At 39.4% G+C, this 23,184-nt stretch overlaps 1 protein-coding gene across 11 annotated transcripts in view; it reads left to right on the top strand.

Moving 5' to 3' along the window:
• Positions 1 to 23,184, top strand: part of Tasp1 (taspase 1) — a 218,374-nt gene that overhangs the window by 101,690 nt on the left and 93,500 nt on the right. For 9 of the 11 annotated variants that reach the window (XM_034496124.2, XM_034496122.2, XM_076929841.1 and 6 more), the window contains 2 exons: positions 8,067 to 8,186; positions 12,206 to 12,284. In XM_034496124.2, coding sequence (XP_034352015.1) covers positions 8,067 to 8,186; positions 12,206 to 12,284 — 199 coding nt within the window. The remainder of the gene's footprint in view (positions 1 to 8,066; positions 8,187 to 12,205; positions 12,285 to 23,184) is intronic. The other 2 variants (XR_013108845.1, XM_076929842.1) reach the window with 1 other exon arrangement.

Raw genomic sequence — 23,184 nt, 5'->3', positions numbered from 1 at the left:
TTCCCCTAGATACTCAAATAAGGTGCAGTTAATGGTGGTGAGGGCTTAGCAGTTGAGAGCCTTTGTTGCTCTTTCAGAGGACCCAAGTTTGGTTTCCATATTCTCATGGTAGCTTATAACCATTTGTAACTCCAATTCTAAGATATCCAGTGCTTCTGAACTCTGAGAACAAGGCACACATGGTACACATACATGCATGCAGACAAAATGCTTATACATATAAGTAAATCTAATAAAATAAGAAAGCCTTACGATGACATTGCTGAGTTGTCTTGGAGCACAGAGACTTTTCTTTCTGCAAGAGGAATCTTTCCTAGAGCTCTGATGCTGCTTTTAGGTCTAATAATCAATCATTGAGAGGGTTTAATGTATTCTAATTGTTGTCTTGATTGACTATCGCATTGATCTTTTCTATTAGAATAATTCCATGTCATACCGAATTCCAGATACATTCATATACTTAAGATTTATTTATTTACTTATTTTTATTTTTTTTGTTCTAATTTATATTTCTTTTATTTTTATTGGGTATTTTATTTACATTTCAGATGCCATCCCCTTTCCCCATTTCCCCTCCCTAGAAAACCCCTATCTCATGCCCCCTTCTCCTTTTTGCTTTTATACATTTTTTAAAATGTTAACCAAAGGCTTTATAAGTTTAGTAGTGCTCAATATCAATCAGAAGTGTAACCCAATACCCAACCTAGATATAGCAACTATCTTTGACTGGCGGAGACATGTGAACATCCACCTCCATGTCCTCCCCCCCCCCTTTCTCTTTCTCATCACCTAGATCCTCTTCTCCTACTTCTCCTCCTCTCCTTACTCCTCTTCCTTTCCTTCCTCTTCCTCTTCCTCTCTGTACTCCTCCCATTTTAGCTCCTCCTACATATCACCCTTCCTGTTAAAAATAAAACTTTTCTCTCAAAATACCATTAGAGCATAATTATGCCAATTTGTGGTCAGTAAGGTATAAGATAGACCTAATACCCAGACCATCATTTTGTTGATTAACCAGAACCTCTGTCATCTCTCCTAACTAAAACACTTAGTTCTGAACCTGACTTTTTTTCTTGGCTTTAGAATGAATGTCAGCTGAAAACCATCCTCTCAAATCTTCTCTCAAAGTAAATAGCCAGGATTGGCTATGAGACTATAAGTTTTCAATCCCATCAGAAATCCAGAATGACTGAGTTAACTGAAATTGTGGGAAGCACAAAGCATAGCTTCTAAAACTTAGCCAATTTATAGAGACTGCTGAACACCTGGACAATCCCTATACTACAAAACGTTGGAGCATCTGATCTTCAGCCTTCTGGCCCAGGATCATCTGACAGACCTTAGTGCTGCAGAATTATTAAGGGCTGATTACTCTGTCTTGGCAGATATAATCAGTCAACTATTCTGCATGTGTGTCCTTTTCTGGACAGTAATTTGTCTGTAGATGGAAAGAGGCAATTATTGCCTAGTGGCTGTCTCAGCACATTTGGAATAACTATCTCAAATCAGTTAAAAAAGTTAAAGAAGAACTGGGTGTAAGCCTTGAATTCCTAAATGTGTTATACAGGCACAATGCCTATGAGAGTAACAATAATCATCTCACTTTTATATATCAATAAGAAGCTCATACCAATGAAAACCTTAAAATTGAAATCAAAGTAAATTTTGTACCATTTAAGAAATTATAACTTCATCTTAATAACAATTGTACATATCTCTACCAGTAGGTTATGGCTATGCAATAAGTCCTAGCTATTCCTCCCTGTTCCAACAAAACCACTACTTTTCCCTAGAAAGACAGTTCAATATTAACCACCTCATCCCCAAGCTCAGGGAATAGGGGCGCTGACTCTTTATTAACTTCTTCAAGCTGATTATGGGTGTTGAGATATTAGAAGAGGGTTGGGGGGAAGAGTAAATTGATAAGCCTCTGATGCTGTGTCTTCACTGCGTCCAGCTGAAATTCCAGGACATCAGAGGTTTGAGTAGGTCTGCTCAGCTTGCTTGATGAGTAGATACACCAAGGCTATGTATTCTGCAATATACAATTCTCAAAACAAATTTTAGTATCAAGATAATTGTTTGTTTGAATTTTGGAATCTAGTCTTCTGGCGGCCTTCCTCTGTCATGTCTAATTCATATAATTCTGGGAGCTTCTATGACGGTGTGCTCTCACCATCCTCCCATTTTCACCTCCCTACTCTCAAATTCCCCAACACTAGGGAATCCAAACTTTCGGGCACCAAGACCCTCCACTTCCACTGATGCCTAACCCCTTACCCCACCCCCCTCCTCCAATTACTATGAGGGTGTGCTCCCACCATCCTCTCATTCCCACCTCCCTGCTCTTGAAATTCCCCAACACTAGGGAATCCAAACTTTCAGGCACCAAGGCTGTCCACTTCCACTGATGCCTGGCAAGGCCACCCTCAACTACCTATACAGGTGGAGCCATGAGTCCCTCCCTTTGTGTTCTTGTGCTGGAGATTTTAGAATGGCAACTCCAGCTTGTTTCTTAGGACCATTTGCTTGAAAAATTGTTTTCCAGACTTTTACTCTAAGGTAGAGTCTGTCTTTGTCACTGAGGCGGGTTTCCTGTATGCAGCAAAATGCTGGGTCCTGTTTATGTATCTAGTCCATTAACCTATGTCTTTTAATTGGGGAATTCAGTCCATTGATGTTAAGAGATATTAAGGAACAGTGATTGTTGCTTCCTGTTATTTTTGTTATTGGAGGTGGAATTATCTTTATGTGGCTATCTTCTTTTGAATTTGTTGGAAGAGGATTACTTTTTTGTTCTTTCTAGGGTATAATTTCCTCCGTGTATTGGAGCTTTCCTGCCATTATCCTTTGTAATGCTGGGTTTGTGCAAAGATATTGTGTAAATTTGGTTTTGTCATGGAATATCTTGGTTTCTCCATTTATGGTAATTGAGAGTTTTGCTGGGTATAGTAGCCTGGGCTGGCATTTGTGTTCTCTTAGGGTCTTTATGACATCTGTCCAGCATCTTCTACCTTTTATAGTGTCTGGTGAGAAGTCTGGTGTAATTCTGATAGGTCTGCCTTTATGTGTTACTTGGCCTTTCCCCCTTACTGCATTTAATATTCTTTCTTTGTTTTGTGCACTTGGTGTTTTGATTATTATGTGACAGGAGGTATTTCTTTTCTGGTCTAGTCTATTTGACATTCTATAGGCTTCTTGTATGTTTATGGGTATCTCATTCTTTAGATTAGGGAAGTTTTCTTCTATAATTTTGTTAAAGATATTTATTGGCCCTTTAAGTTGGGAATCTTCACTCTCATCTATACCTATTATCCTTAGGTTTGGTCTCCTCATTGTGCCCTGGATTTCCTGGATATTTTGTGTTAAGAACTTTTTGCATTTTGCATTTTGCATTTTCTTTGACAGTTGTGTCAGTATTTTCTATTGTATCTTCTGCACCTGAGATTCTCTCTTCTATCTCTTGTATTCTGTTGGTGATGCTTGTGTCTATGAATCCTGATTTTTTTTCCTAGGTTTTCTATCTCCAGGGTAGTCTACCTTTGTGATTTCTTTATTGTTTTTACTTCCATTTTTATGTCCTGGATGGTTTTGTTCAATTCCATCACCTGTTTGGTTGTGTTCTCTTGTAATTCTTTAAGGAATTTTTGTGTTTCCTCTTTAAGGGCTTCTAGCCATTTACCTATGTTCTCAAATTCTTTGAGAGTGTTATTTATGTCTTTCTCAATGTCCTCTATCATCATCATTAGAAGTGATTTTAAATCTGAATCTTGCTTTCCTAGTGATATGGGGAATTCAGGACTTTCTAGTGTGGGAGAACTAGGTTCTAATGATGCCAAGTACCCTGGGTTGCTGATGCTTATATTTTTGCGATTGCCTTTTGCCATCTGGATCTCCTTAGTGCTACCTGCCCTGTCTCTGACTGGAGCCTGTCTTTCCTATTATCTTGGTTGTATCAGAACTGTGTGGGGTGGGTGTTACTAGTGGGGTAAGAGCTGGGGCCCAAAATCTACTCAGTGCTCAGGGCCAGACAGGAAAATACCAGTGCTCCTGGCCAGGAGTGACTTTCTGGGTCCTACTGGGTCCCAGTTACTCCCTGTTTGGGGCAGTCATTGCTGTCTGCTTACCTGAGATACTGCCTGGATTAGAGCTCCTGGTATCCCTGCTCCCTCTGGGTTCTGTGAGATTGGGGGCAGAGCTGCTGCCCAGGATCTGCTCAGTGTTTGTGCCCAGACTGTAAGGAATCAGTGCTCCAGGCCAGGAGTGACTTCCTGGGTCCTAGTGAGTCCTAGTTACTCCCTGTTTGGGATGGGTGTTGCTGTCTCCTTATCTAAGATACTGCCTGGGTTAGAGTTACTGGGAGCCCTGCTCCCTCTGAGTTCTATGAGATTGGGAGCAGAGCTGCCGCCCAGGATTTGCTCAGTGTTCAGGCCCAGACTGGAAGGACTTTAGATTTATTTTTTAATTAATTAGTTACATCCTAAATGCTGTCTCTCTTCCCAGTCCACCGCACAAAGTTCTTCCTCTCATTCCCCCTCCTTTTTAACTCTGAGAGGGCAGCCACCCTCTCTCATGTATCTTCCCCACCCTGGTGCATCAAGTCCCTGCAGTATTAGGTGCATTCTTTCCCACTGAGGCCAGAGAAGGCCTCCTCTGCTACATATGTTTGTTTGCTCTTTGGTTGGTGGCTCAGTCTCTTTGGTTCATGGGAGCTCCCAGGGGTCCAGATTAGCTGACACTATTGGTCTTCCTGTGGGGTTGCCATCTGCTTAAGGGCCTTCAATCCTTTCCCTCACTCTTCCATATGGGTCACTGGCTTTCATCCAATGTTTAGCTCTTGGTATCTGCATCTGTCTCGGTGAGCTGCTGGGTAGAGCCTCTCAGAGGACAGCTTGCTAGGCTCCTGTCTGCAAGCACAACATAGACAGCATCATTAATAGTATGAGGGATTGGTGTCTGCCCATGGAATGGGTCTCAAAATGGGCTGGTCACTACTCAGCCTTTCCTTCAGTCTCTGCTCTATCTTCATCCTTACATTTCTTTCAGACAGGTCCAGTTTTGTATGTGGGTTGGTGTCCCCATCCTTCCACTGGCTACTTCCTGTCTGGCTACTGAAGCTGGTCTCTTCAGATTCCAAATCCCCACTGTTGGGTATTTCAGCTAAGGTGACCTGCATTGACTCCTGGGGCCCCCCCTCATTCTGGATCTCTGGGAGTTCCTAGAGAATTCCCCTCACCCTGTCAGCTGCATATTTCCATTCATTCTTTTAGTCCTCTGGGACTCTTTCCTGTCTCTCCCCATGCCTGATCCTTCCCTGCATTCCCCTCCCATCTTCCACCCAGGTCACTCCCTCCTTCTACTTCCCATGATCATGTTGTTCCCATTTCTAAGGGGGATTGAAACATCCCCACTTGGGACTTTAACTTCTTTGGCTTTAAGACTTACTCTTACAGCTAGCTGGTTGATATTTAAGTAATTTTGTATAAGTGAAAGATAGTTTTAATGGTAATGAGAAAAGTGATAGATTAGTGGTGAATTTTAGATGTTTCAGAATTAGAAGCCTGGCAAGAGGTAGAATTTTTTGGTGAAAAAATTTTTTGAACCCCTGAGAGATTTATTACCTTTAAAGTAGTTCACAGATGTCAGTTCCATTAATTCTTATAAAAACTGTATAAAAGCTGTCTCCATCTTAAAGCACAGAAAAATAAAATCACTGTGAGGAAGTTGATTTTAATATTTTCCATAATATTGATGTGCTTCCTAAAAAATTCATACGTATGTTTTTATTCTTTAAACAAAATAATAGCCAAAACCCTATAGTATACGTAGTTGTTTTCTAGTCACAGTTTTATCAGAAAAGCAACAGAAATAGCCTGCTCCAGTCAAGGACAATAGTTGCATGTGTATCTGTGATCTATGTATTCTTAAGTATTTATGGGGTGTAAGAGTGTAATGGTAAGTCTGTATAGTAACAGTGATTGTGTGCTTTAACCCAAGATTTCATTCCCATACAAATGAGCTCTGTGAGATTATTATGCCAAAAATACCAATATTTGTCTTTAATTCAATTTATCTACACTTCATAAAAGTCCTTAAATATTACTTCATTATCTTAAAACTTGCCTTGTAGTATATGAAGTCTGTGGAATGGTTTTGAGGTATTTATGAGGTACTTCTGATTTTTGCAGGTGTTGTAGACTCTTAGGAATATGGAGCTTAATTTAGAACAGAATCCTCTTTTCTGCATTTTTTATTTTCAAAACCACATTACAGTAAATCTATCTGCATAACCCAGCTATACTGACATTGGCTTTTCTATTTTTCTATAGTGTTTTGGTTAGGCAGAAAAGTTCTCTTAGTTTACAGTATCCCAGTTGAAATGCTAGGACAGTTACTGCAGATCAAACTGGATTTCATTCTATGTGTATCATGCTTCCCTGTAAAAATGCTTAGGCCGGATCAGCATTGCAGTTTATTTAAAACAAATAAAACCAAGCATTTTTTATATAAACAGATTCTCTTTGATTTGTTTGTGCATTAAAACTGGAGAAGACAAAACTTGTAATTTGACCCTTTCGTAATTGAGGTTACTAAGATAAAAAATTTAAAGTGATTTATAATATTCAACATATTCACCTTAAAAGCTCCCTTTTTGGTTTGGGGCTGATGATAGCCCCATGGAATGTTATCAGACCTTGTTTTTCAATTGCATTTTGGTGAGTTTCTATACTTTGACTCTCAGTCTTACCCAGCAAAGAAGATAAATGCTGCAAGGAGCAATGCCATTCCTGTTAAATCTTTACTTAGTGGCAGCCTCTGACATCACATAAAGCCAGCTCTGAAAAAAGAAAGACTTGCTCAGACACTAAAGTGTCACAAACTATAATTAATCACCATCGGACTTGTTATGCACACAGGGAGTGTAGATATACTGAAAGCATAAGGAGATGCTGACTGAAGTGATAACACAGGGGCTAGAGACCCTGCTCAGGGATTGTTGAGCCTGATGATGTCCCTGAAAGTTATGTTCCTGCCTGTGAGCATAACTGTAGCATTGTGGGATGATAGTCAGCTACCTTTCCTTCAAGTGTGGCTGCATGTGAGATTAGAAATGTAATACTTCATTCCTATGAACCTTTTTTTTTTTTTTTTTGCCAAAGTCAATACTGTGTTTCTGCCAAAGTCAATACCTTTATGTGTTTCTTTACCTCTTAGGATCCCTCAGTACACATAAGTTTTGCTCAGCACTCTGAGTATCTAGCCACAGTGTTGGGGTGGCTAGCTTGTGAACCTGGGGTTGTGCTTGGTTCTTTCATTCATGCCAGGGGATTGGCATATAGTTTGAGACCCTTGCCCTAGCCCAAGCATACTACCATGACAACCTACACTAATTTTCTTTTTTAATATATGGTAATGAATTTGTCCCCAGACTCCCTTTCATTCTGTTCTTATTCAGAAGTTTGTCTTTGTGGCACAGATGTCCAGAAAACCCTTGTGGGAGGAGGCTTTTGCTTATCATTTCTAACTTTTAAATCCTTAAATATGTGGGACTGGGGAGAAGGCTCAGAGACACAAAGATTCCTTCTAGTTTGTGACACACAGGTTTCTGTCACCAGTTGCCAAGCATTTTAATAAGCAGAAAAGAGACTATGTCACAGTTTCTCTTAAGCACAGGATTGTTGACAGTGTCTTGCACTCTAGGTTGGTGAATTCCATTCTCTCCTCCTCTGCATGGGTTCCTCACTCTTGGAAGTCTGCATGAAATCATGTTTATTGGCTCACTTAGATCACAGATCTTTTCACACACAAATTCTCAGTCATTTAATTATTGAGATTAAGAGAAAAATAACAAAATAGTAAAGAAATGAGGAGTTATAAGTGTTGCACTTAAGGATTAGTTCAGATATTTTTGAGTTATAATTATACCAGGCCTACTAAGTACTGTGCCTTCTGTGTAGTCATGTCTGAAGTCTCACACCAGCTCTGGTGAACACTAACCACTGTGTGGTCATGTCTGATGTCTCACACCAGGTCTGGTGAACACTCATATCTCTTTTGTTCCATAGGAAAATGACTCAGGCACCTTGGACACAGTGGGTGCTGTAGTCGTCGATCACGAAGGGAATGTTGCTGCTGCTGTCTCCAGTGGAGGCTTGGCCTTGAAACATCCAGGGAGAGTTGGGCAGGTAAGGATTTATGGGTTTCTTAAACTCCTTTTAAAAGCAAAATCAGGTCATTTCTAAGCACGACTTTTAAACTGCTAGGGACATTTTACCCTTAGGAAAAATAAAACTCCTTGTTCTTGAACATTTTCTTTATATAGATCAAGAACAAAATTCCTTTTCAATTTTATTTCTTTAAAGCATCATCTCATGGTGACAGGGCTCTTGCTGATTTTTATAACCAGTAATCCACCCAAACCCCCAAGTAGCCTGGGTGGCACTGGCTTGTGTTTGCAGTAGACATGCAGTAAATGTGTATTAATTTCCCGCCTTCTTAGTAAATACCACTCAGTAGGAGTAAGTGCTCCCTGCCCATTGCCCATTGCTTTGTAAGTGTGACCATGGTTTTACAGTAACACCTTTTATTTCCTCCATTCAGGTCACAGTGACATTTTGGTATTCTTTGTCTCTCCTCTGACTTTAGCCATTTCACAGAATAGTTAAGATTCCCAGTCATCCCTGTATCTAGTAATGAAGAGGCTCTAACTGATGTGATGCTTGCTTAGTTTTAATTCACTTGCAGAACTTTTTTCAGTATGCCCTCCCCACCGTCAATCTTCTATACTGAAAATGAAACCTAATACTGACTTTGATATACTAAGGGTTGTGGGTATTATGACCTGATTTTGTATATTTCTTATGATTTTAGTAAATATTTGTGAATCAGGACACTCTTCCTGTAGTCTTTTAAAGAGGTGGTGAGGATTTTATTTAAAACCCAGCATTTGGATCTTCTCTTACATTTGAAATGAAAGTTATTAGTTATATCTCTCTCACTTTTGAAGAACAGTCAGTGTCAGTGTTGCTTTGATCATGGTTGTTAATGATCGCTTAGAGCAGACTGATTTGTAGTAGCCATTTCTACAAAGCTCCAGTGATACTCCCCAGTCAACCCTTGATGTCGATAGGCTTCTTATAGTCTTACACTAACTGCTGGGGTGTGGATGGTAACCACAACTGATTTTCTGTTCCCTTTCACCTACTACATAGACAATTTATGGGACGTGATTATTTCCCATTATATATAGTACTTTTCACTGAAAAGTCTTTGTTCAGTCACATTTCCCCGTGTTATGAAACTGTGTATTTGTCAAGTTTAGGAGTAAGAAAATCAAGCTTTCTAAGTCAGGTTTGGATGTCTTGGTAGAGACAATAAGGAAGACTAACAGTTGTCTCCACTACTTTGTAATCCTCCAACTTGGTCTGATTTTTGTTTGACTTATGTCCAGAAGTCTTGAAGTCATTCTGCCATCACGCAGGGAACTTCTGTGAAATCTATGCATTGATAGGCTTTACTTGGCTTGTTTAAAAATACACAATTGTGAAAGTTAAAAGGGCATAAAAATATGTGAAATAGAGATGTCAAAAGTGCTTGCAGAGGAAAACACAGTTGCTTAATTGTATTAAATTGCTGGGTCAAAGAGGGGTTGTGACCTGGAGACATGAAACACCGAATGAGAGAGAAAAAACCGTGAAGCACAAAAGCATGTCCTCTCAAAGGCTAAGTAAAAATGTGCAGAAACGAGACACATTTCAATGTATTGTAAGTGCTCAAATACACTATATGTAAAAATTGCCATACCTGATGTAGATATTTAAAAGAAAGCAGATTGTAAAATTTAATTTGAACTGGAACATACTTGCTTTAATTTCCAAGTTCTGGAATGCCACAGTTCCTACCTTGCCATGCACATTTTATTTCCCCGTAATAATAGCTGCAGCTATAGCTGTCATTGGCTGCACACTTGAAGAACAGAGAACCCAGATAAAATGTCAACTTTTTGTGGCATTCTATTATGTTTTATTTAATGTTCTTAGACCCCAATCGCTCCAGTCCTCTACCAAGTAGGAATGTCCATGAAGCAACCATCTGTTTGTTTATGAAAACTTACTACCTTATATAGGAACATGTTATCCTATCGAGCCTTTCTAATTGGTACAAAGTTCTTCATTTAGTGGTGCAGATATCTATTTATTATAGCTTCCATCTATAGTCCTGATTCTCTGGAAATATCTTAATTCCTTTCTAAAACCCCAAATGTTTTACAATACCTATTCTGTTTCTCTTTTCATTTAAATATAAAAGCTTTCCCCCTAACATCTTCTTTGATTAGGAATCCAGAGACTGTCAGAATGAAATCTCCCATATTCATGTGAACCACACTTGACATCTCCAGCTATCACTGCAGCAGCCTCTGGGTGTGTTAGTGCATACTTGCCCCAGCACTGGAAGGCAGATACAGCAAGTTCAGCAGCTCAAGGTTCAAGTTCAGCCTCATACTGAGTTTGAGGCCAGGCTGGGTTACAGGAGAGTCTGTCTGAAAAAAAAAAAAAATCCTAAAACAATAACTCTTCCCAAAGTAAAATCAACGACCAATATGACACAGAGTAGGAAATCTTTTCTTACTTTTGAAAACACTATGTTAAAAAACAAGCTTTGTTTTCCTCCTGACACTTGTGGGTCAGTGTAACAACAGAAAGCCTTAGGAATTGATTCAATACATGGAGTTTATAATACAGCCAGCAGGCGCTTATGATAATCCGTTCAACCTGCCCTCCTGGGCCACACCTGAGTCAACCAAAATACAAGAGAATGTAAGACCTCAGTGGAAGAAACTCCTGTCCTTCACTGAGAATTCTGGACATTGTCCCATGTCCTGTCCTGCCCCTGGTATTATCCTGATCATCCAAAACCTTAGTTTAAAAAAAAAAAAAAAGTGAAGGAACCTTTTAGAATGCTAGAGAAGATGCTTTCCTAAGAAAGGATGCACAAAATTGCTCTTTCTTTTCTTTCTTCTCCTTAAGAATATTCCTTTTATAATATTACTCTTAGCATCATGGCCTAAAGCTATCTTCCTTCTTAACCATCTGAAATGATTTAGAATGGGACAGTAACAGATAATGCAGTAATAAAATATAGACTTTGTGCCTCTGTTATTCAACTCTCTGAGTAAAACGCAGCCACTTCAAAGAAGCCTTTAAAACATGTTTAAACGCTTCCTACCTTTTTTGGTAGTAAGATTGAATTAAAGGTGTTATATAGTAAAAATATTTTATATAGGTGATAGATGATGCGGCTGTCTCAGCTTATTGTTTTCTCAGCTGTCTTACTGTTTTCTATAAAATGAGCATACTAATGAGGTAGCTGATATCGGAGACCTGTAATCCCTGCCTCCTGATTCCGGCTTGTCAAGCTAACCAGCCTGCCCTTGGGCTTATGTTTCTGACTGTCTAGTACTGGGATTACAGGTGACTGCCATGCCTGCCTGACTTTTTATGTAGGTTTTGGGATTCAAATTGTGGTCCTTATGCTTGCAGGGCAAGTGCTTAATCCATTGAGCTCTCTCTTCAGCCCTATTAATTTTTGAATGACATGTAATATCTGTATATATTTATGAGACATAATATGGTTTGATTCAAGTATATATTGATTTATTATATGTTGCTAGCTACTAGGGAGAAAGAGTGAAGGGGACAGAAAGAGATTCGTCAAAGATGCAGTTAGGAAGAATAAGTTCTGGTGTCCTTTGGTATGGCAGAATGAGTGTATGGTTAACAGAGATGAATTATTGCATATTTAGAGAGAGATGATGCATCCTTAAGAGTTTTAAAACTATTGTTTGCATAGTTGTTATGCAACTTCTGCTGTTATAAACTATTTTTTACTTTATGTTTTCTCTCTGTGTGTGTGTACACTTGTGTACATGTGCGTGCACAAGAAGACAACTCCTTTGTGGTTCTTCAGTTTTCTCCTTGTTTTCAGCCCACCTTGTTTTCTTGAGATGGGGGCTTTCATACTTTATTTTTAATTAGCATATAGTGTAATAGGCTTCACTATGGCACTTTATATTTTGTTGTCTATTTTGTGTATCATTAATAAATTTGTTTTACTAGGTAGATATGACTTTTATCTTGTATTCAAAACTGGTAATTACATGTAATAGTTAAGAAGTATTATGTGTATCTATTTCCTGTCTTCCTAGGCTGCTCTTTATGGATGTGGCTGCTGGGCTGAAAACATTGGAGCTCAGAACCCCTACTCCACAGCTGTGAGTACCTCAGGTATTTGCAGCTTTCATGGCCATTTTTCATGAGTACAACTCTGTTAATCATTTAATAATTAAAATCATTATTTGGGGGAAGCATTTATGAGTCATTGATTCATGAAAAACATCATTGGGAGGTTTTAAAAATTGTTTAGTTTCTTAGTATAAATGCTTTAAAAACTTTATCTGTACAACTCTAATATTAGCTACAATTGATTGTATTTTTATTATCTAATGAACCATGATAGTTATATTCACACCACAAGTGATGTCCAAGTAGTGAGGCATTTCAAGAATTATCATGTAAAATCTTGAGTAAAATACAGACATAAAAGTCACATGGTATGCTTCAGACTATATAGCCTATAACATTTGTTCAAACTATGCTTTTAATAAACTGTAGAACCCCTTTTGTATGCATATTAAGAAAGTTTATCCTGTAGTAATGATTGAAATAGAATGAGCATGGGTGGAGTGATATGTATGTCTGTGTGTGTGAGCACATGCGTGTCTGTGTGTATGTGTGCAAGTGTGCTTCTGTGTGCTATTGGGATGGGAAATGGGGGTGGAACAATTTAATGGGTAGAGTAATAGTCTGTTTTCAGATTTTTATAATACTGGTACCACATTTACTCAGCCTTTTCTCTTTATGTTGTGATGCTACTGTAGACAAGGCAAATGCTGGTTCACTCCTTCCCATGTATCCATCCAGGCTTTATAACATCCATTCAGCATAGATTTATCTTCCTTTCTTTCCTTTGCCTCTTCAATTTCTGACCACATTAGTTTTTGTTGTCTATGACAGTAGCTTGCCTATGCTTCTTGCTTTCCCATCCTGTGATCTACTATAATGTACAATGTATTAGTAAATTGCCATAAGCTGTTTGACCTCACTGACATGCTGTTCCTGTGGGCTGGGCTGCAGCTTCTCCCTCTTTAGACCCAAGTGTGTTTACCTTAGAATGTCCTCTAAGATCCCTTCACCTAGAAAGGGATGGTCCCCTAGGCCTGTGAGAATGGAGAATGGTAGAACAGTCGAAAGTAAGATACTGTCCTGGAGGATACAAAAGAGTAAATAGAGCAAAAATAAAAAACCTTGTATAAAAACACGGCAGGAGAACAATTCTCAAGCACCTTCTCGAAACAAAAGATCCACGTACAGTTTATCTATGCCACTGAAGACTCAGGAGAGGCCCACCCAGGAGATTCTCTGCCTGAGACATTCTCCACACATATATGCTCTGGCTGATAGCCGCCTGTCCACTGACTGTTATGGATTCCCCCACGTTCCCCAGTCACGTGCTGCTGGATGCTCAGGTGCTTGATCAGGTCCATCAGTAATTGCTGCTGCTGCTCCACCTTCCCCTTGCCTTCTCCTTTCCTCCTCTTCCTTCTCATTCTAATTTCCTCATTGTTTTTAATTTTTAGTTTTTGTCTTTCTGTCATGTTTGCTGTACAGTTAACAAGCCCAGTTCTTCAAAACAAAAAGCATAGTTACCGTGGACATTTTCTGTCCAACACATCTAGGATTCAGGCATTGTCCATTATAACATAGAATGCGGTGTTCTCTCAATTGTTTGGTTTCTTTTCTTTTTGAGCCTGCTTCATCTCAGCCATCATCACAGGATTTTCTTCCTCTTGAAAACAGTCATTGGTTGGGTTCTCTTCATTTCTCTATATGCCTTCACTTTCTGATTTGGTGTCTTTGCTATCCTCAGGATTTCAGTTCCCCTGACCCCCACCCCAGGTCTATTAACTCCTACATCTGTGTCTACTCTGGGTTTTCTCTGAAACTCTACATACATCCTTTCTGTTTCTTATTGAGTATTCCACTGTGAGCTTTAAGTATGTAACTTTTGTACCCACCTCATGACCACCTTTTCTCCAATGGTTTTCTTCTTTTAAAATGTTACAAAATTACATTAATTGTATGTATGGAAGTCACATGTGTGTACCACACAGCACATGTAGAGGTCAGAGGACAACCCATAGAATTTACTTCTTTTATCCCACTGTAGTGAACAGGGGTCAGACTGAGGTGGGCTTAGCTGTAGTATCTTCATCTGCTGTGACACTTCACTGACTCTCCTAGTGTCTTTACCTGCTGTGGCACTTCACTGACCCTCCTAGCTGTTTTCTTGCCTTTGCTGGTCACTTAGATATTAACTATTGGCACTATTCTAATGTTTGCTGCTTCTTACCATTTTTCCTGAACTGACCTTGTTATTTCAGACTTGTGTGTTCTGACCTGCTGTTTGTGGCTTTCATCTAACCTACTCCCTTCCTTTGTATTAGAAGAAAAGTGTCTTTGTAAGTTACTAGGCTGTTAGGCAAAGCTGACACAGAAATTAATAATGAATCAAGAGCACCCCAATGTAATCACAAAACATTATTTTTGTCTTTTATGTTGAATGGAAAAACAAAATATAATAATGCATTAATTTTCAATTTACTCTTGTGGCACATAAATCTTTCTGTACAGTATCAAAAATTAGCTAATGTATGTAGTCCCATCTTTAGAGAATTATGTGAACACGCTGCAGTCTGGAAACTGCTCCAGTTTTACTTGCCCACAGGATTCTCAATGTCATGTATTATGTTAGCTTTGGTTTTAGCTAATGCCTTCTTCACTGAGTTAGTTCATTGTTTTGGTGTCATCTTCATTTCTGGATATTTGGAACTGTCTCAAGAGTCTGCCTAACAGTTACTTTGTGGAAGAGATTCAGTTCTTTTTCATTTAACTACTCACCAACCACACCCTGTCTAAAGCTTGTGGCATGGACATTAGTAGAATGCAGTGGTAGGTAAAACATTTACAAGCTTCCTTTGCTCTATGTCCCCACTTTGTGTCTGCAGCACTATTTGCTTCCAGTTCATGGCATCCATAGTCACAGTTGAATGTGGATATGCAGCAAGTTAAAGGATTAAATGCCAGAACTGGAGGATGACAGGAGAGATTTCCTGCTCCTCCCTTCTTTAGGACTGTGTTTGCTTCATTCTTATTTTTCCTGGGGCTATTGGGATGAGGTTGATGATGGAAACACACGGCAGGATTGGATTTCCAAGTCATAGGAAAGGGGAACACAGAATTTTGCAATAATTTGTCCAGAATATAAAAGACTTATGCCTTGGGCTATTGTAGAGAATCCAGAGACCTGGCTAGTATTTTAGGTTTATATGTCTTGGAAGGTGATAATTGCAAAGCAGAGAAAAGATAGTTAGTTATGGTCTGGATGGGCTCTCCCAAGGCCAGACAGGCAATTTGGTCATTAGCCCAAGGAATACACTCCAGCATCTTGTTCTCAGGAGGAATGAGTAGTGGTGTGCATGTGACAGGGACTACTCTTGCAAACTCTGACAAATGTTCTAGATTCATGGCACTCTGCAGCACGAGGGAAGTCCAGACTTGGAGTTGTAATTGTTAGTTGTTAACACAGTAGGAATAGTGGGTCGTTACTGTTAATGTAGAGTCAGTCGACATAGAGGAGGTGCCCAGTGTACACCTGAGTTTACTATTTATGTTTTATTGACTGTATGTCACCTCTTTTATGAAATACACTATTATTTAATATTATTAATGGAAACAAAAATAATACCTATTGAAGAATGATAAAAATCATTTTCACTTCACTTACTATATGGTGGTTCCTTTGTAGGACAATAAGGAACTGGGGATGTTCCTTCAGTGATAATTGTTTGCTTCACTGGTAATAAATTCACTCCCCAGTCTGCACCTTATGTTTATAATTATAATCATTTCAAACTTCGATCCTGTATCACACCCATCCTTCGAACACAATGTAAATAGCAAACAAAATGAACACATCCAGTTCTCACATGGTGCGTAATGGACAACAAATGAGAACAGCTTGTACTGAGGAACAGTGGCAGCTCTGTCACCACCAGAGCTTATAGGACACCATGAGAGGATAGCATACCTTGTGATGTAGAACATTCCTTTCATTTTTTCCCACTCACTGTTTTTTTTGAGACTTAGTTTCAGGTAGCCAAACTAGCCTGGAACTTGATTTGCCTGCCTCCACTCATTTGTGGTAAAGATTGCAGATGTGAGTTCTCATGTCTACTCAGGATTTTTAACATAATGAAAAAGGCATATTTCAGAGTTGATAAATTACTGAAAGTTTTTGTTGTCCTCTTTTAAAGTGAAAATATGTAACTTGTAACATTTTGGAGTAGTAAAGCAGGCTTATTACCAGCAAAGGTGGACTGTGGGTGTGTTGGTGTCTCTTGAGTGCCTCGGAGGGCTTTATCCACTGAGAAGCAAACATGTCAAGGAAGGACATGTGCACGTGGCTCTGCCTCTTTTTTACTCTTTCTGAAAGGTTAGTTATCATAGCATTTTAAAGTAGGATTTAATTATCTGCTGAATTTGGATTTGAACATCCTTTTTTATAGTAACAGATGAGATGTATAGTATAAGATACATGTGCGTTGCTCTCAGGCTAAGGAAAGGAAGAAGGTATGAAGGGGCACAGGATCAGAAGCTGTAGACTGAGATTATGCTCTGGTTGACCTTAAGGTTGGTCTTCTGTTGTTAGTTCTCTTGCTTCTCTCTTCTCCTCCTTTTCCCCCTCCTCCTGCTTTTCCCCTTTTATTAAAAATAGGCTTTTTCCTCATACAATATGTTCTGATCATAGTTTCTCCCCCCCTCCCCCGTCTCTTCTTCCTATTCATATTTACCCGCTTTGTATCTCTCATTAGAAAACAAACAGGCTTCTAAGGGATAATATCTATCATCTATCTATCTATCTATCTATCTATCTATCTATCTATCTATCATCTACTTAATCTACTTAATTAATAGGTAGATTAAAACACACACACACACACACACACACACACACACACACACACACACACACACAATCTGACAAACCAAGCAAACAGAAGGAAAAGAGCCCAGGAAACATACAGACACTGAAACCTACTTGTTTGCACATTCAGAAGCCATAATATAGATGCAAAAAACCTGTAGGGTAAAATGTGATTGGAAAAAAAAAAAAAGAAAATACAAATAAAACAAAATGAGATTAAAAAAAGAAAAAAGCTCTGACATGATATTATGAAACAGGTTACCTCCAAAGATACCTTTGAGTTTGTTTTCTTTTGCTCATCTACTGCTGGGCATAGGGCCTGCCCTTAAAAGTAATCCACTTCGCAGCAAGGCTCTTTTAGGTAAAACTTTTCACTTGCAAGTGGTTATCAACTGGAGAGAGTTTATAGGTTTTGGATTAAGGCTAGAATGGGAAGAACAAATGGGAAGTAGGAGGTAAGAGAAAGTATGCGGAGAAACAGCCAGACTAAGCAGCATTTGAGGAGTAGCATGGAAACGTAATCCTGTAGAAGCTTCCTAAAATAGATACATATACGAGGGCAATCTAAATAACTGCACCAAAATGGGATGCCTTAATTAGGGTTTCATTGCTGTGAAGAGACAAAATGACCAATGTAATTTTTTATACAGGAAAACGTTTAATTGGGGCTGGCTTATGGTTCAGAGGTTTAGTCCATTGTCATCCTGTCAGGAAACATGGCAGCATGCAGGCAGACATACTGCTTGTGAAGGAAGTAAGAGTTCTACATCTTGATAAGCAGGCAGCAGAAGGGGATGATCTTCCAAAGCCTGTCTCTACAGTAAACACACTTCCTCCAAAAAGGCCACACCTACTCCAATAAGGCCATATCCCCTAAGAGTGCCAGGCATTTAAAATGAGTCTATGGGGGGCATATCTGTTCAAACCACCACAGTCTACTCCCTGGCCTCTAAAGGCTTATAGCCATAACATAATGCAGAAATGCATTCAGTCCAATTTCGAAAGTCCCCACAGTGTATCACAGTCTCAACAATGTCCAAAGTCCAAATCTCTTCTGAGATTTATGTAGTCTCTTAACTGTAAACCCCTATAATAGCAAAATAAAAGCAGATCACATACCAAAGCAAGATCGAAAACTAGCTGGGCAATCTCCAAACTCATCTCCATGTCTGATGTCAAAATGTTCTTCAGATCTCCAACCCCTTTGAGCTTTGTTGACTGAAACACACTTTTTTCTCTTGTGCTGATTCCACTCCCTGTTAGCAGCTCTCCTCGGCAGGTATCCCACAGCTCCAGCATCTCTAACCTCTTGGGGTCTCTAAGGCAAACCAGACTTTACCTGCACAGCTTCTGAGCACAGCTTCTGCTGCTGCTGTTCTTGGTGATCATCTTGTGGTACTGGCATTTCCAGAATGATGAGGTCTTCTGCTGCAATTGGGCTGCACTTCCACCTTTAGCCTTTCTCAGGCTCTCTTTAGGGTGCCAAGTCTCTGTATTACTCCCTCAGTCCTGGGCCTTCAACTGCCATTGAGGCTGCATCATCACTAATGGCCCCTATTGGCTTCTCACAGTACCAAGCTCCAGCTGCTCTTCCTGACTCCCTATGCCTTCAAGACCAGTACCACCTGGGTGATTCATACACATTACTTAGTCCAGCTGCCAGCAAAGGCACAACCATGGCTGCCTCACACAATGGTATTTCTGGGCAAACATTCAGGGACAATCATGAAAAATTCATGGCCTTAGTGGCTTTCTATAGTCCACCCTTGATTCTAAAGCCAGAGCCACATGGCTGAAGCTGCCAAGTTCTGCTGCTTGGGCTGGAACATAGCACCCTTGTTTAAAAATTACATCTTCATCAGTTTTTGTTATCAGTAACTTGACTGATCTGGAACTTGCTCTATAGATCAGCTGGCCCTGATTGAACTCAGAGATCTGCATGCCATTGTCTTCTGAGTGCTGGGATTAGAGGCATATACTATCATGCCTGGACCTAAGCTTTTAATTCCTTTTTATTATAGATCTTTATAAGCATGGCTTCAAGATCTGGATTAAAAGCATGTGTCAATCTGTATTGAAAATGTGAGTTATCCCATCTCAAGATCTGTATCAAAAAGCATGTGTCCATGATGCACATCCGGCGTGCCCTCCATTTCTGGATTGTAGTTCATTCAAGATATAGTCTAGTTGACAACCGAGAATAGCCATCACAGTCCACCCCTTGTCAATTTGACACAGAATCATATCCTCTTATGTCCAAATGAAAACAATAATCTGGCCATAATAATACCCAGCATGATCTAACTATCCCTCATATAACTGCAAATACATAAACAAAAACCAGTTCATAATAATGCCTTATATGTTATAACTATGCATTGTGTTATAACTATGCATCGTACAACTGCAAATGCATTGTAAATTTAGAATAGGTGCCAATGTTTCTTGGGGGACATTCTTTTCACAAAATGGAAGCTTAGCTAGGTGGCTTCTTGCTTGAAGGTCACCACTCCCTTAATTCCACTTAAATATCCTTAATCCATTTATCCCCTTGAACACTGGATTTAGTTTTCATTCCACTTCCTGGTGCATCTTTTATCTTTAGACTTTACATTTGTATTTTTCTTTTCCCATATTGCTACATTTGATTATAACACTCTTCATAAGAGTGAACCACAGGGCAGAACCTATGCTAGGCTGATTTGAGATGCATTTAATCTAAATCTTTTCAGTCACATTCATCATCAAAATATCACAAGAGCAATTTCTAGGCCTCTTGAGCTAGACCCACACAGTTCAAATCACCCTTAGCACTCCATGTTCCTACTGCTATGGCCCATTAAGACCCACTTAAAAGATTCTGCTGATTTCCTAACGTTTCCAAATCCACATTTCTTCAAAAAGAAGCAGGGTCAGACCTATGACAATGATGTTCTAGTCCCACAGATTGCCATAGACTTCTCAATGAGAAGATCGATGAATTGTGAAAGTGTTGTTTTCAGCAATGGGGCATTACTGTGGCTGTGGAGAGCAACCTGTAGTCTCAAAAACACCCAGGGTTGTTGGGGGAGTTCCTCTGGGACCCCTTTGGCTAACAGCTCAGTTAGTTGTAACCAATTTTCAGTACGAAAGCTTCGTTTGGTGGCAAGTGATGTTTAGTTAGAACTCTTGTCTCCCTCATTTTGGTGCAGTCATTTAGATTGCCCTCATATATGTATTTATTTTAGGAAGTTTCTACTGTATTAGGTTTCCCATACTACTCCTCAATGCTGCTTAATTTTAATTGTTTCTCCCCATATTTCCCTTTACCACTTCCCACTTGTTCCTCCCCTTCCAGCTCCACCTCTTCCAATCCAACAGTACCTATCCTTTCTATTCCTCTTTTTCTAGGGAAAACTGTCTATTCTCCGAGCCCTTTAGTCTATACAGAACTTATATAATTTTATGGATTGTAGCTTGGTTATTATTGACTAATAGCTAATATTCATATATAAGTAAATATACACTATATTTGTATTTGGGGGTCTGGGTTACCCCACACAGAAATATTTTTTCCTAGTTCTATTTATCTGCAAGTTTCATGTTTTATTTTTAAATACTACACACTATTCCAGTGTGTAAATCTACCACATTTTCTTTATCCTTCCTTCTATTGAGGGGCAATTTTCTAGCCTGTTTTCAGTTTCTGGCTATTATGAATAAATGAAATGAACATGGTTGACTAAGTGTCTCTGTGGTTGTATGAAACATCCTTTGGGTATATGCTCAAGAATGATATAGCTGAATCTTAAGGTAGCTCGATCCCTGTTTTCCTGAAGAGCTCCATTTCATAGTGCCTATACAAATTTGCATTTCTACCAGCAGTGGATGAGTGTTGACCTTATTGAATATCCTTGCCAATATGAGCTATCATTTGTTTTACTGATCTTAGCCATTCTGCTGTGTGTAAGATGAATCTCAAAAGTAGTTTTGATTTGCATTTCCCTGAAGGCTAAGTACTTCTGTAACTGTTTCTCAGCTATTTGAGTTTCCACTACTGAGAATTCTCTGTTTAGATTTGTTCCTCATTTCCAGGTTGTTTTCTTTATAGCTAGGGTTATTATTTTTGTGCTTAGTATACATTGTGGATATTGGACCTCATCAGATATGTAGTTAGTAAGAAGCTTTTCCCATTCTCCAGGCTGATGCTTAGTCTGAATGATGCTGTCCTTTGCTGTACAGAAGCTTCTCCGTTTCATGAGGTCCTATTTAATTATTGTTCTTCTTAGTGCTTGTACTAATGGTGTTCTGTTCAGAAACTCTTTCTGTGCCAATGAGTCAAGCTATTTGCCACTTTCTCATCTACCAGGTTCAGTGTATCTGGTTTTATGTTTAGGTCTTTGGTCCATTTGAAGTTGAGTTTTGTGCAGACTGATAATTATAGATCTATTTGCATTCCTTGATATGCAACTATCCAGTTTGACCAGCACCATTTTGTGAAATTGCTGTCTCTTTTCCAGTTGTATTTCTAGCTTCTTTATAAAAAAAATCAGGTATTCAAAGGTGTGTGTATTTATATTTGTGTCTTCCATTCAAATTTATCGAACATGTCAGTTTTTGCACCAATACTATGACTGATCCATGAGCATGGGAGATCTATTTTAAGATAGCTTCTCAATCTTCTTCTTAACATTTTAATTATACAAATTTTTGACTTACTTGGTTAGAGTTACCCCAAGATAGTTGTTTCTCTTATTTCTTTCAGTGTTATTCATTTCCTTCCACTTTTGTATGTGTTTACATAGATTAGTTTAAGGGATTTATTCATTTACTCTTTAAGGATTGTTTTAGTTAGGGTTTCTATTGCTGCAGTGAAACACCATAACTAAAAAGCAAGTTGCGGGGGCAAGGTTTTATTTGGTTTATACTTCCACAGCAGGGTAGGTTAGCAAGGACATGAAGGTTAGCAAGGACAGGAACTCAAACAGGGCAGGAATCTGGATGCAGAAGCCAATGCAGAGGCTGTGGGTAGGTGCCGCTTACTGGCTTGCTTACATGGCTTTGTCAACTTGCTTCTTATAGGCCCCAGGACCATCAGTCTTGGGGTAGCACCACTCACAGCGGCCTAGGTCCTCCCCCATCAATCACTAATTAAGAAAATGCTCTACAGCCTGGCCTGTAGCCTGACCTTATGGAGAATTTCAGTTGAGTTTCCTCCTCTCATATGACTCCAGTTTGTGTCAAGTGACATAAATGTAATAAGCACAAGGACCTTTATCATATTCATAAAGGTTATTTTTCGGTCTTTGTCTTGAGTTTGAGCCATATTGCATTTCTTAGGTTTCACTGTGGTGTGTTGCTGGGCTCTAGTAAATTACACATTGTCCTGGCTGTTACTGATTGTGTTCTTATGTGGGCGTACAGGCATCTGAGTTCGGGACAATTGTAATTCAAGGTGCTACTATTTGCTCTTTGCTGGGTGGGTGTCTTGTTCCTTGGTTTCTTTTTCTTTTTTTCTTTTTTTTAAAAAATTTTTTATATTTTATTTACATTTCAGATGCCATCCCCTTTCCCCATTTCCCCTACCTAGAAAACCCCTATCCCATGCCCCCTTTTCCTTTTTGCTTTTATACATTTTTTTTTAAATGTTAATCAAAGGCTTTATAAGTTTGGTAAGGTTTCTGTTAGCTTCTCTGATTCCAGAGTGTGGTAGTGTTGTCTGATAAGGAATGCTTCTGAGTTGTTGATAGGTATGACCACTAGGGGTTCTGTGTAGAATGTGTTTCTAGGTATTGGGAGTTGACCCTTGTGAATGGGGACGGGCTGGGAAACAGGATTGAGGAGTTCCACAGGACAGAGGGAAGCAAAGGGTTCTCCCAGCATCCGCTTAGTTCCTTAGGGAATGGAGGCAGAGGGCAAGGAGAGCCCACGACAGATAGTTTGGTACAGAGCTGGGGATGAGACCTGAGGATTGGATTTGAAGAGAGGAGGGAGAGTGGAGATCTAAGGCTAGCCAGCCTGCTTTGCTGGCTTGCTTGCTTCTCTCGTAGGCTTGGATGTCTGATTGTCTGGGAATGCCTGCTGGAGTTGGGGATGGGATAA

The sequence above is a fragment of the Arvicanthis niloticus genome, chromosome 2, assembly GCF_011762505.2.
Source record: "Arvicanthis niloticus isolate mArvNil1 chromosome 2, mArvNil1.pat.X, whole genome shotgun sequence".
NCBI classification, from domain to species: domain Eukaryota; kingdom Metazoa; phylum Chordata; class Mammalia; order Rodentia; family Muridae; genus Arvicanthis; species Arvicanthis niloticus.
Note: the sequence above shows the minus strand (reverse complement) of the source record. Positions and strands in the feature narration are given on the sequence as shown.